Raw genomic sequence first — 14107 nt, forward strand, 5'->3', positions numbered from 1 at the left:
AAAAATTAAAAATTTAAATAAACGGTAACGGGTAAAAGTTAAACCGTAACCGTAGTTACGTAACGACGACGACCTCCCTACCCAACCTACTACACTTATTACTACCACCAACTTACTTATACTACTCCTCTCTCTCTCTCTCTCTCTCTCTCTCTCTTTCTCGCTCTCATTGAAGTATAGCTCGAATACCACATATTGTCGCGCAAATCTGCTTCTAATAAACAATCTCATTCCGTATCATAAAATGTTTACGTACCATCTAGATATTGCATCGCCCGCTCCTCACCAGGATAGCGCACACATTTCGCTGGATGAATCTCCAAGACGTTGTACATATCAGCCAGAAAGACTACTAGATTTTGTTTCATCGACCTAAAAATTATGACAAGAATAATCGAAAGGAAAATACGACAGCTAATAATTATCTTTTCCAAAATCAATACAATATATTGTAAAAGATTTGTAAAATATTCACCGCGCGATACAAGTGTAATTTCGAATTTAATTAGATTAACGCACCCTCTCATGTACGTAACGTCATCAGGCTGCATATGAAAAATCGAGTAGGGCAGGCATTTGACGCAGAACGCGTGCACCAGAGAAAGATTGTGCAGTGCGTCCGCTACCGAAGGTCTTTTCGACACCCTAATCTCCATCCAATTGAGTTCGCTAGGACAGTAGAAAGCTACAACAGCCGCTAGGCCGACACCGTCGCATAGAGATTGAAAATCCTTGGCAGCGGGTAATTCAGGCAGCCGCGTCTTGTCGCCACCACCCTCCTCGCTCTGAATCTTGGCAATTAACGCGTGCGATGCGTGATTGATCCAGAGCAAAAGACCCTTCTCATGATCCGACGGTACGTCCACCTCGGCTTGAGGATCAAACCGTTGTATCGCCGAGACCACCCGATCTCCCGTCACCACTTCTTTCGCGTACAAGACCATCAGGCCTTCTATCACAGCCATATGCGCGGACTGTAACGAAACAAAGATATTATTAGCATTGATTAAAATAATTTCATATGATCTGTTGTAATAAGACATTTAAGTAATAGGATTTATGCAGCTTCTTGAAGATATCATGGATAAATTATACTAATATCTTCTAGCAATTTCAAATTATCACTTCTCGATACTTGAAGATGTTCAAATGTCTTGGAGAAGAGGAAACATATAGACTGTGCGCATGTTACATGTGCACTGGCAAGCTTACCATCTTAAGTGGTGAATTTTGAATAAGGATCGTTTCGGTGAGCTGAGTATTGTTCTGCTCCGCGACGTAGACACCTTTCCTGGCCAAGGCTTGCAGGATCCCGTAGTGATTCTGATTGTGATAGTTAGGATCCGAGTATATGTTGGCCAGAGCGAGGCAGTAGAGCTCCGCATTGGAAAGCGCGTGTACAATTTGCGGTTTCAAATGCTCTTGTTCCTGTAAACATTAAAATTTATCTCTAAAATTACAGATAATTATACAAATTAAATTCAAAACCACACTGTCCATGTAATTATTTTAGATTTAAATAATTTCGTAAATAAATAAATGCGCGATTATACAACTAAAATTAGATAAATAATTGTACTAAATCTATATATTTTGAAGATTTTTAATACATAAATTATGTTTGACAAATATATATAAAATTTTTTTATAACACTTTTTTACGCATAACAAAAGATTTTTATTCTATAAATTTTTTATGCATCAATAATTATATGATTAATGTTTCCAATGATAAGTGATATTTATAATGATAAACCATTGAAGTATTTTTCTGTCTAGAAAACTTAGCACAGTGAAAGTGCCACAAATGATCGAGTTCAAAGAAAACGAAGGGGAAGAACGACCTTGTCTTCATAATAATCTTTTGTTCGCTTTTTGCAATGACTATTCGTGCCGAAGGATGCGAAAGCATTATTTCAAGTAGCATCCAATATCCAAGGTAGCCAACAAGATCAGATACTTCGAATCCACCATGAAGACTTCTATAGAAAGCGAATTGAAGCAAAAAAGACTGTAGACCGAAGAACGAAAAAGGAAGAATGAAGAAGAAAGAACAAAGAACAATGAAGAAAGAATGAAGTATGAATAATAAAATATGAATAATAAAAACGCAGAAGTACAATATAAATTGAAATTTTATATATGAATAATTACAATAAAAAATGTATTAGATAATTCATTCATAATAAATTTTATTATAAAATGATAATAAAAGAATAATAAAAGTTTACTGGTTACACTTTTCAAAGCTCGTTTATTAAAATAATCTGGTAGAAGCTCCTTATTTTATATATAAAGTTCTCATTATTTTCCTATTATATTGCATAATTCATTATCTTATTTTATGTATAGATTTATAATCGTAAGAGCGTAAGATAAAACAAAATATACATAAAAATAGTAAAATTTTGTTTCCTTTTTAAACAAGAAAAATATTTTCTTTTCTAAAGTTTACTTGGACAAAATCAATTTAATTACTTTTAAAATCAAACAATTTCGAAACACTAAGTTCGCATTCAAATAATATTTTATAACATATTACTTTAACGTAGATTCTGTTAGATATAACAAGCAGCATTAATAGATCAATGTTGAAGCGAGGAATGTTCATTTCGCGCAAGAAAACTACAATATAGAAATATCGAAAAGAAGATCTGTAAAAGTTTTTGTGTGAAATTACTGATAAACGATAAAAAATACGCGAAGCAGAGATAATTGAAAGATAGTAACCAGGATTCCTAGCGTACTGTCGGTCTAATAAATATAATTATATTGTCGGTGCGCAAAGAAGCGAACGAGAGAGAAGTACGAAGTAAAAATATTGTCGGCGATTGTTACTCATCTTCGTGCAAAAGTAGTTACATTGCAGTTTATCTTCAGTTTCTTTTCTAAGTCGTTTAATATTTATAAACTGCAGCTATGTAAGTTCGCATGAACCTGAATGTCTTGTTCGTCTTTATTTCATGAGAATATTTAAGCTTCCTCGTTTCACGAATATGTATGTTTACATAATCATAAAAATGCAGAAAGCGCTTTTATGATTACAAAGAGAAATTTACATAAAGATCGCATATCTTCAAAGCACGGAAATATTTTTCAAACTTTGACTTCAAAAAAAAAAGATGCTTCTTCTGGGACAAAAATATCTAGACTTTCTTTTGTAACAAATGGGACAAATATATACATCTGCTTTTTTATCAGAAACTCAGAAAAGAGAGAAAACACAAAAGAATATGAAGATATAGTATAAAATATTCTTGTATAATATTTAAATAAAGCAAAAAATTCCACGTTTAAATATTTATAGAAAATAACAGCTTCATAGAAAATAAAAGCAGCTGATACACTGAGAAAAATTTCTGATTAAAAATGAATAAATTAGAAGATTCTAATTAGTCAGAATTCTGGTTATCAACTAAAATTATAATAAATTCAACCAGAAAATTTTAATTCGTTCATTTTTAATCAGAATTCCAATTAATGCAACCAGACTCTTTTTCTAGTGCACATTTCACAATAAAAAAATATACTAAATTTTAATAAATCATTTGTTTAAATAATACTAACTAAATACAAAGATATATTTATTTAATACAAGAACCATTAAATTAATTTTTTAATTATCATTTTTAATTACTATTTCTTTTGATGATTAAATAAATATTTATTTACGTAAGTAAATATTTAGTTGGCACCATTCAAATAAATATTTTATTAAAATTTATTATATTTTTTTCTTAGTGTATAAATCATCTCTTTCGAACAGCTTTCCCTGAACATATTTCGTATAAACTGACTGATGACAGACATCCTCGTGGGAGGAGAGTATAAAGTTCAGTTTTCGTAAAGTTTCATGGAACTTTAACTATGGAAGTCTCGGCTACATTTTCTTTGTGAGTTCCAGTAGCGTAAAGTAGCGTAAAGTAAGCTATTGACAATGTAATGTGTAACACCACTTTCCTTCGTTCTCATCGGAGGCGATGCAATATTGTACTGGCAAAAGCATTATTAGCATTTCTGGCTGCATAGATATTTTAATAATTTTCCAGCACCGCCATTCACGACGAAAGAGAACTGTTTTCTCCGTAAAGTAATGACGTATATTATAAAGTAGAGTGTTTCACGATACTTTGAAGCATAAAGAAAAATTTATTGATAGTGTTATGAAAGAAAGAATTGTCAATCGCAATAGCAACTGTAAAAAAATCAATGCGCAAAATCTATAATAAAATTCGTTTGTGAGAAAACAGATCTTTTCTTTCGAAATAATGACGTGTACTACAAACTACAAAGTAGGATTTTAGGATACTATCGTCGATTGTAAATAAAATCAAAGTAGATAAAAAAAATCATAATAAAATTTGTTTGTGAGAAAATATATCTTTCCTACTTGTTAAGAAAAATTCATTTTCTCGTAGATATGTATTATTACGAAATTTAAAATTGTAAATATATATTATAAGCTTTATACAATTCTCTATGGCGAATTTATTATTTCATAAATTACTTTCAATTTGTAATTATGCAGCACATATATATGTGAAATTTTATTAATATATTAATAAAATGTGAAACTTTTTAAAGTCTTAAACGTAAGAGACTTCATTAATAAAGCATTGTAACAAAAATTAAAGCTTACCTCATGATCACGATAATAGGGATCGCGGAGTTTTTCTGGCACTCGATTGTTGTATGCCTTCGACAGGAGCCATTTTACGGAGGCACGTTGTTTGGCCTGAAACAAAAAAAGAGAGAATAGGAAATATAGAAAAAAATACATTTAAATATCGATTTCCTTCAATTTAATTTTTCAAATTTTTTTCGCAGCATAAAAAAATTTTTCATTTAAAAAACAAGAACTTAATTATAAAATTATTCTCTAATGAACTTGATAATTAAATCAATTTTTTAATTAAATTCTTGTTTTTTATTTTCTTCAATAGGAAATATATTTTAATAAGTAATAACACTATAAACACATTTGTTAAAAATTTTTTATATTATTTAAAAAGCCACTTAATTTTTTAAATTAAGCATTGAAAAAAAATGTTTTTAACTTTCAGAAAATCTTAAGTCGAAAAGAATTCTTTTTCAACTTCACATATAATTTCAATATTAAAATCTTTTTTGTAAATTCTAAACGACTTGGAAACAGCATAGAAGCATCAAGAAGCATCAAGAGATGCTTCTCATAGAAGCATCAAGAAAAAAGTTTAATGGAATTTTGAAAGTAAAATTTTTAAGCTTAAAGATTCTTATGTAAATTGCTATATGATTTTTTGTAAAGTGTAAATTTATTACGTTCTCTTATTGCTGCAATTCGAAATGGATCCAATTCTGTTAAGAAATGTATTCATAAATTATAATTGACTATCAGTTATCGATCACAACCGTCTTTTCACCCTATTCTCGCTTCCATTTGTACGTGCCTTTCACCTAACAGCAAGATAAGCCGCTTTACTCGAGCCACTCGAGCTGGTTCTCCACATCCCAGATTGTAAGTCAAGGAAGTACAGAGCATCTTATCGAATATGCTACTTTTAAAAAAAAAAAATTCAATCTAGAAGAATTTCTATTGTGTAAATTTTACATTTATTTAAAGTATCAATTATCGAAATGATTTCAGCGTAAGTATCAATTAAATAAATCAGCATAAAAGCTTATTTTATAGATCAATACCTTCTTGAATGGATCACAAATTTTTATTTAAAAAATGTTTATTATATAAGAGTCTATTTTCACATATTACAGTCTTCACAGATTCGTGATATCGCAAATGCTAATTTAATTATGTTCTGAATAGTATAGATTCTTTAGTTTAAAGACTATTAACGTTGAAAGACCCACATCTATATATTCTAGATTAAATCTTCGATATGAACTCTTAATAGATTTTTGAATATGCACGTACATTTCTCATTATTTCTACAGCTTGTATTAAGTTTCTTTAATTCAAAACATCTGGGTGGATGCTTTCCATAAGTTTACTCAAATGTCGTTTTATCTTTGTTATTTTCTAAATATCAAGAAAGAATGATGTTTGTATAGACTTGTGTCACTAAATGGAAAGCATTCTCTATCATAATTCTTCTAACATATAAATCCCTTCCTTTCCTCGTTCTCTTTAATTACCAGAGATTTATGTTGTTCCGCAAAATGAGATTCTCTCTGATAACAAATCATTAGAGCAAGAAATTACTAGTGTCACATTGTAATTAAGCGAAGTTAAAGTTTCTACTATCTGTATTTATAAACATAGAATGCATCGAGTTGCCACATTATTTTGCGCAGACATGAAAAGTGTGCCGTATATATCATTGTAAAATTTAAATAATTCTTTATCTCATGTATCTGTTTTCAGATTTCACATTGATTTCATTGATCTCCCTGGCCCGACTTAATTATCTCGCGTGTTTTATGCTTCCCATAATATACGCTTGGATGAAAAGGAAAGTCAAAAATGATATTAATACTCTCAACGTCAGGAAGACTTTTAGAACTTTCACGGCATCAGCTTTAAACTTGAAATTTTACACGAATCTTGTCTTTTCTAATCAAGACAGACTTTCAAATCGCAACTTATAACAATAAATTAAAATCATGTAAAAAAAGATATTTACTTAAAAATTTTCTGTCGAACATCTATTTGATCGGTGTGACTTCTGTCGTAAGTTTCTTTAAAAGGGTACTTTATACAGAGACAAGTGTCGAAAATAGAAGTCAAAGTCAACGCGGACGTGCAACGGGTCGTGACGTGTTCCTTGCGAACTTCTAAATTCCTTGCAGAGAACTTTCTTGGGAGGCGGGCGGCAGCTTGACACGCGAAATTGCACGCCTAATCAATTTGTCGAGTGGCACCGAACGGAAATGGAAAAAGAGGAAGGAAGAGAAGCGAAACCTGGAGGGCTAGGGAGGATGGGAGTGGTCGTCGTATGAGGTCATGCCGCGCCGCGTGTTACGAAGATTAAAGTGACCTGTAAAAAAACGCTCTGCTGCGGTAATCATTCACCATGGCCAGATTGATAACGTCGACAACGCGAACTTTGCGGCTCATTCAAGTTTTATCATCACAAAATGATTCCCTACAGTTTTTGCTCGTTTCTCTCTGTCTTGTAACAGGCGATTTTTCATTGCAATATTAAAGAACGTGTTTTTAATTAATTTTACTGCTTGACGCGGAAATAAATTTAAAAAATTCTAGGATGACCTTTCACAGAGAAAAAGAAATGACAGAAAATAGCAGGAAAATAAAAAGATCTTAAAAAATCAATAATGAATGGTAAAAAAAATAGAACGTCTGCAAATGTCAGCAAAATATCTGTTCTTTATTAACTAGTTCTCGTAATATAGGATTATAGATGATAATTTTATATATAATTCTTTTGAGGCTCCAGGTGTTTTCTTCAAGAAGTCATAATTTACGAGTTATCTCCATAGGTATTTTCCATTTAGTGATACCAGTTGACATAAACACCATACTATCTTAGTATTCAATCAGTAACAAAGACATTTCTGTTGATTTGTGTCATCAAATGAAAAAAACTCCACGTCTTGAAATATCGTTAAATGTCAACATTTCGTGAGCATGACAGTTCACTTCATCACGTTGCGAAAAACAGCGTAATACCAAGTTTTAAATATAATTATTAAAACATACTTATCGATACTTACTTTTATTGCGTCTATCTGAAAATGAATGTCGCGAAAAAAGCTCGCTGCACAGTGACAATATTTTTTTACCGCACAGGATAAACTTGAACGATTTTGTCACTAATGTTCATCAGGCAATTGCGATTGGATAACACGTATCGATGATCTGCTTTCATAAAAAAGTGACAGGTTAACATACCGGGGCATTGATTATCGATTGCTACCTGAGTAACAATGTTATTACAGCACCTATATTAATAATATCTACTGTCCACATGGGAGCGGTTCGTTGCCACACACCTATAATAACAGACCCGGAAAATGTTGAACTATCAATTTTCATATGCAATGTACGGAATTTCTGATGTCAGTCGCGCCAAAAAGATGTGCCGATTTCGGCTAGAGTTTTTCGAACCGTGAAATATGGAAGAAATTGCGATGATTTTATACATCAAGTTAGAGCGAGGACGATGATGCGATCTAAGCACAAATGTGATTTATACGTATTTCGATAAATTTTGATAAAATGGCTTCACTTTTACAAATATACAAATAAAAAAAAATAGAAGCAACATTTATTTTAAAAATACAGAAAAAATAAATAAGAATTATACATGAAAAATAACATCTGGAAAAGTTGCTTCCTTGATATTTAAGAGGCTTGCTATTTTTTTAACATTTGTTGTCTTTTTATATCGAGTTTTTCAACATAAAATACATTTTGTTTCTTATGAAATAGATTTAAAATATATATACGCTTCATCCTTTGCAAAAATAAAAAAATAATTTCTTGTTTATTTCGTTGCAAATTACGTGAAGCAAATCTTTAATCAAAATTTCTGGTTTCTATTATTTACTATTTTATTTTATGAACAATAATATAAAAAATTATTTAATGGAATATTTCAATTTTTATTACATAATCCTGTTGAATACTCGGTTGATTGATCGATTGAAATATTGAACCGTAATCCTTTCTAGATTAACACCACGAAGAACGAAGATTATTCCGTTCTTTGTTTATCTCCGCGATCATTCGATCGATTGAATCGCAGTATATAATTACATGCTATTAGCATGCCTTTCCATCGAGTATCATGGGCGTAAATTGTGAAGAGAGAAAGAAATCAGTTCGAAATCAATCGTGATCGGCAAAATCGCTCGACGTTTCCGTCATGTTTATTTAAATTAAATTTACTTCTTATTATGTGTACAATAGTTGCACGTAATGCAAATATATATTACATATTATATATATAAATATTGCAAAACTATTTTAGTTTATGTAAATTTTCAAAAAAAAAAATAGTTTTAGTTGATGTAAATTCTCCACAAAATTAGTTTCATCTAAATTTAAAAAATCACCTTCTTCTCTTCTTTATTACAATTTTTAGGAAAATAAAAATATAATGAAGTTCACTTATAAAATTGAAGAGAGAGATTAAAGTTTCCTTATTTAGTCGCATTTTCGGAAAATTAATACGCGGAGGATTTTATTTACAAATTTCATGACTCAAAACTATTAACATCTCGAGAGAGAAATTATCGTTAATAATGGACCAACTTGCTCGAAAGATCCTAAGTGCTTGAAGTGCTGCCTCTTCAGGAGTCACCCTGTATACGCTTCGCGTATGTAAACTAGCACACGTGTCTGGCAGGAACCGACTCATCGAAGCAATGCACGCACGCACGTGCGCGTACATACGTTTACGTTTGTCTATAAAAAGAAGCCATGTCATCGCTAACAACTGGTTGCGATGACACGACACGGAATACTGCGCTACGTACAACAACTGGCAATTCGGATTCGATCGATTCGATTAACTGTAGAAGAAAAAGACGACGGTTTCGGATCGGTGATCTATAACCATCAACCGCGTCATCGAGCTTTATTAACTCGTCTGAGATTCACCGGTACTCGATTGCGATTCAAATCATTTTCACAACAAAAACGCGAGCAAGACATTTGGAAACATCGATTTTCATTTATATAAAATGACTTACGTTGCAAAGCTTTCCTGAGGTATTTAAATCGCTATAACCAGAGAGAAACGGATGACAAAATTACTCAAAAATAATTTTCATGTCAGATTTATACAATAATGTTACATTTTCGTTATGCTATCTGTGCAATTTATTAATTTAGTGAAATTAAAAAGTTTACATTTTCTCCTGACTGCAAAATATAATTTAACAGGATATGAATAAAATGGCAGCAATTATTTTTAATTGCCGATATACGTCACAAAGTAGATGTAAAAGTTAGATATATGTGAAATAAAAATAGAGCAATTACTTTAGAGGAGCGAAAACGGTAAAAACGATACTGTTGATCGAGAAGTAATCGTCGTGCAGAGATAATACACAGTCTAATAATCAGGCAGCAGGAAGTTTAAGCTTTGTTGGCTAAGTATTTCAGTATGTATCCGCTCGTTAGCAAGTCAGTTCACTCTTGAATTATCTATCGCGCTCGTAGCCTACCTTTTAAGGATTAATTGCTTATACGTGACACGCAAATTACATGTTAGCAAAATTTATAGACGAATCATAGATGTTATATAGAAACTTTCTATGAATATTTCTATATCTGTACAGATATATTCTAACATTTCTCACATTTCTTGTCAGAAGTGAAACAACTTGGAAGTAAAGTCAGTTTTTTTTTATGCAAATAACATTTTTATATCGAGTTACAAGTTGCATTAAACTCTTCTTGTTTCCAAATTTTGTAAAATTTACACAATTAAATATTTATTATGATACATCTGAAATATAGTATTAATAAGATCTTTTTCTCTCGTATACCGCAATAAATAAATTAAATTATGCAACATACGCTCCGAGTAAAAAAAGTTTTATCATCATATTTGTAATATCTGTGCTATATTTTTAATACCTACGACTTGACTTAATGCAATCGTTAAAGAAACACGATGTGAAATCCGTAGAAGTTCTCAATATGGATTTCGGCCATGGGCATTGCCCACGCGACGCACACCCGAGAAAAATACGCATCTCGTCGCAGTTGGACGTGAGAAATGCAAAATAGGCGAATATACAGTCATACACATAAGAGATAAAAATCCAAGAAAATACGAAATGGTAATTCGCACAATATATCACAAACCTCTACGTGACAACAAAGCTCGCCAAGTGAAATATACGAAGTACGGTTTCTTTTATAACATCCAGCTTGCTTAACTTTTTATTAAATAAGAATATTTCACGAAAAAAGATTCAAGTCTATTACAAAACAACATGATAGAATCAATAGTGTCGTACATTTTTTAAATTCTCCTCGGACATCAATTTCGCTTGTATTTTTTTCTAATTCAAGGTAATGAAAAGATGGATTCCGCAAAAGATGTAAAAAAAAAAACATGTGGGATTGAAAACAATTCATAAATTCTCCCACATGAATTCTCTCGTCCTCGTTACTTCCGGAAACAGAAACGTTTAGTGCGTGATTGCAACAAGCGTTTAAAAGCTTCAATCAAACTTGCTCAGTCATGATTGTGTTCGTCGCTGCAGTTTAGCTGCAGCTAGAGATCCTATAATCAGAATTTAGCGAAAGCGGGCACAACTTCTGATTGGTTCTCCACTCGATATTCTTCAGATAACTTCATACATTGTCGGAAAACGAGGAGAAAAAAAAGAGACAGCTACAAATAGATGAGTAAAACCTGTGTCAAAGAGATTAGGTTCCAAAATCTCAGACAAAAAGAAAATTAACAAATTACAATTGCACAATTCGGCACAATTGATCAACTCGATTTCTTCAGGTATTGTCACGTATTGCATATCATGTATTCTAACACTTTTCGCACGAGAAAGCAATTTCTATCCGCCATTTTTGGTCCACATTCGTCAAACTCTAATTGCAGCCACCTGCAGCGGTCTTTCTTTCACGTATTTCTCGGCTGCGTATAATCCCGTGGAATTTATCAGACTATTTGCGAGGCATGTGAACGCACACTTAGGTGCGGTTTAGGTCGGTCTATAATGCCAGTCGAAGCGAACACAGTGAAAGACGATAGAGCCCAGCAGCGTAGCGTTTCGCGATTAGAGCCAATGGCGTAACCAACGATCACGCTGAAGAAAATCCAACATAATATTGTAGGGAAAATTAACAATGTAATTCGTAGAGTGTACTCCAAAATTTTTAGAGGAAATTGTCACTTAAAATGTCACTCTTAAAAATTAATAATAAAGTCTCTTTTTCAAGACTCAATTTTTATTCTTTTAAAATGAGATTTTATTTCAAAGAATTGAGTAAAATAACTTTCATCTTTAGAGTAAAATAACAACTTAATATAATTAATAGAATTTCAATTTTAAACGATGAACGATTGACAGAAAAAAATCATTAAATAAAAGACCAGATTTTGATTCGCTAAAAGAGAAATTATATCAATCACCTTTACACATATCAATTTAAAATTCATGCAGCATGCATAAGAAAAGTATAGCAGGTTTTAATGTAATAAAATGTCCATTACACGAACTTGCATATAATTTTGATTTTCAAAAGTTATACATTAATAAAAAATAAAAATCAAATTTTTTAAATTAAATAAAAATTAGATTATAATATTGTAAGTAATAGAATAACTCTTCGTATATCTTATTAGGTTGTCCGAAAAGTTCGTGCCGATTTTGAAGGAATTATTGAAACGCAGAAGATTTAAATTTTAGTATATATTTATTAAATTTAAATCTTTTGCGGCACGAACTTTCCGAATAACCCAATACATTTAAAAAATATTTTTCTTAAATTCATCGCAAATCAGGAAATTAAAAGTATCAAAGTATTTTACGAAAAATATGAAGAAAATCGTGATAATGAAAATATCTATTATAATGCAGATTTTTCTTTATATAAAAAAGTGACACGCACTTTCTAGCCAGGAATGGACTTCCACCCAGTTCGCCTGCAGCTACAAGTAGGTTTATACAGTAGAACATAAAGTGGTAATGTCTAGACAACTAGATGGATGCAGAGCTATTACGAGAACCTATGGATCTCTCTCGGCCTCCATCTTTAGAGGTCGCCTGTTCGAAGTAAGCATGATCTCTTCGACTATCTCATCGGAAATTCCCTGAAGGTATATCTTGAATTTCTCGCATCGTCCAAAGCGAAGAAACTTCTCACATCGTTCAAAGCGAAGAAAAATTTGAGGACAAATAGGAGAAATTACAATTGCAAAGTCGTAATACTTATAAAAAACTGTCTATTCTTATGTTCTTTTTTCTTTGTGTATATATATTTTTTCTGTCAATATATGATTTTATATATTCAATATATGATTTTTTTATTCTTTTTCTTGAATGAAAAAATTGTTAAATATTCTTTAGTAAAGACAATCATTTTTGCAAATGGTAACAGTAACAAGATAAAAAATTAGAAATAAAGAAGTTAAGGATAAAACTCTATTTCTATTGTTAGGTCTCTTTATTCTTTATTCATTTACTCACGATTTATTTCCGACTTGGATTGCATTGATCCTATCAAGAATGCAGACAACTCGAAACGTCTTTTGCTGACGCATAATTCTTTCTTTTTTCAGGAAACGTCGAGTGTTGGAGTATTAAATGGAAATTACAACTCGTATAAACTGGATAACGGAAAAAGATGTCTTTCTGATTCTGTGATATATGATTTTATAACAATAATAATAATAATAATAATAAAATATTATGTAAAAGAAAATTAGCAAAGGCTAATTTTTTCATTTTTATATAAATGTTGCCTTTAATGTTTCAAAAATAAATGTAAATAAATATAAAAACAAGTTTTTAAAATACACTACTCATAAATTATATTGTTAATTATATCCGTTAATTATAAGTCTTATAATTTAGAAATATAAAGTTTAAATTTGAAAAGAGTTTAAAACTTTGAAAAGAGTTTAATACATCAAAGAAACATATATTTATTACTCGTATGTATCAACGATATATACGAATTTTATGACTTTAAATTTTTATATCTGATAAGACAGAGAAAAAGATGTCTGCTAGATACTGGCGTCAACCGATCTGACAAAAAAAATATCCGCGAATTGTTTGTATACGCGTTTCACGACTTTCGTAGTTACGGATTTACCGACAAATTAGAAAGAGAGGTAAAGAAAAAATATAGAATGAACTGCGGCGCCGGATGTTCTCCTTGCGAAGTGTTCGTCGGAATCAAACAAACTGTTTCCAACTTCCTGTCACGAACAGTTGCACTTTCTTTCGCGCAGAACTTCAAGCCAAAGTAAATCTCACGTTTGGTCTTAGGGCATCCGCAAAATGTGTAAAAAATGAAAGAATAATATTTACGTAATATTTAAATTTGATCACTATTCGCCAAAATGAAAATTTAGATCGTTTATTTTATTATAAATTTTATTATAAAATTATTTAGTAATCAGGAGAGAGAGAGAGAGAGAGAGAGAGAGAGAGAGAGAGAGAG

At 31.3% G+C, this 14107-nt stretch overlaps 1 protein-coding gene across 1 annotated transcript in view; it reads right to left on the reverse strand.

Annotated features, from left to right (window-relative positions):
* LOC105622406 (patronin) overlaps window positions 1-14107 on the reverse strand; it is a 65894-nt gene that overhangs the window by 15946 nt on the left and 35841 nt on the right. Inside the window, exons 2-5 of the mRNA XM_012203831.1 lie at window positions 4640-4735; window positions 1213-1428; window positions 520-974; window positions 257-372 (exon numbers count right to left, since the gene is read on the reverse strand). Of these exons, the coding sequence (XP_012059221.1) occupies window positions 257-372; window positions 520-974; window positions 1213-1428; window positions 4640-4735 (883 nt within the window). The remainder of the gene's footprint in view (window positions 1-256; window positions 373-519; window positions 975-1212; window positions 1429-4639; window positions 4736-14107) is intronic.

The sequence above is a fragment of the Atta cephalotes genome (genome assembly GCF_000143395.1).
Source record: "Atta cephalotes unplaced genomic scaffold scaffold00044, whole genome shotgun sequence".
In the NCBI taxonomy this organism is placed as follows: Eukaryota; Metazoa; Arthropoda; class Insecta; order Hymenoptera; family Formicidae; genus Atta; species Atta cephalotes.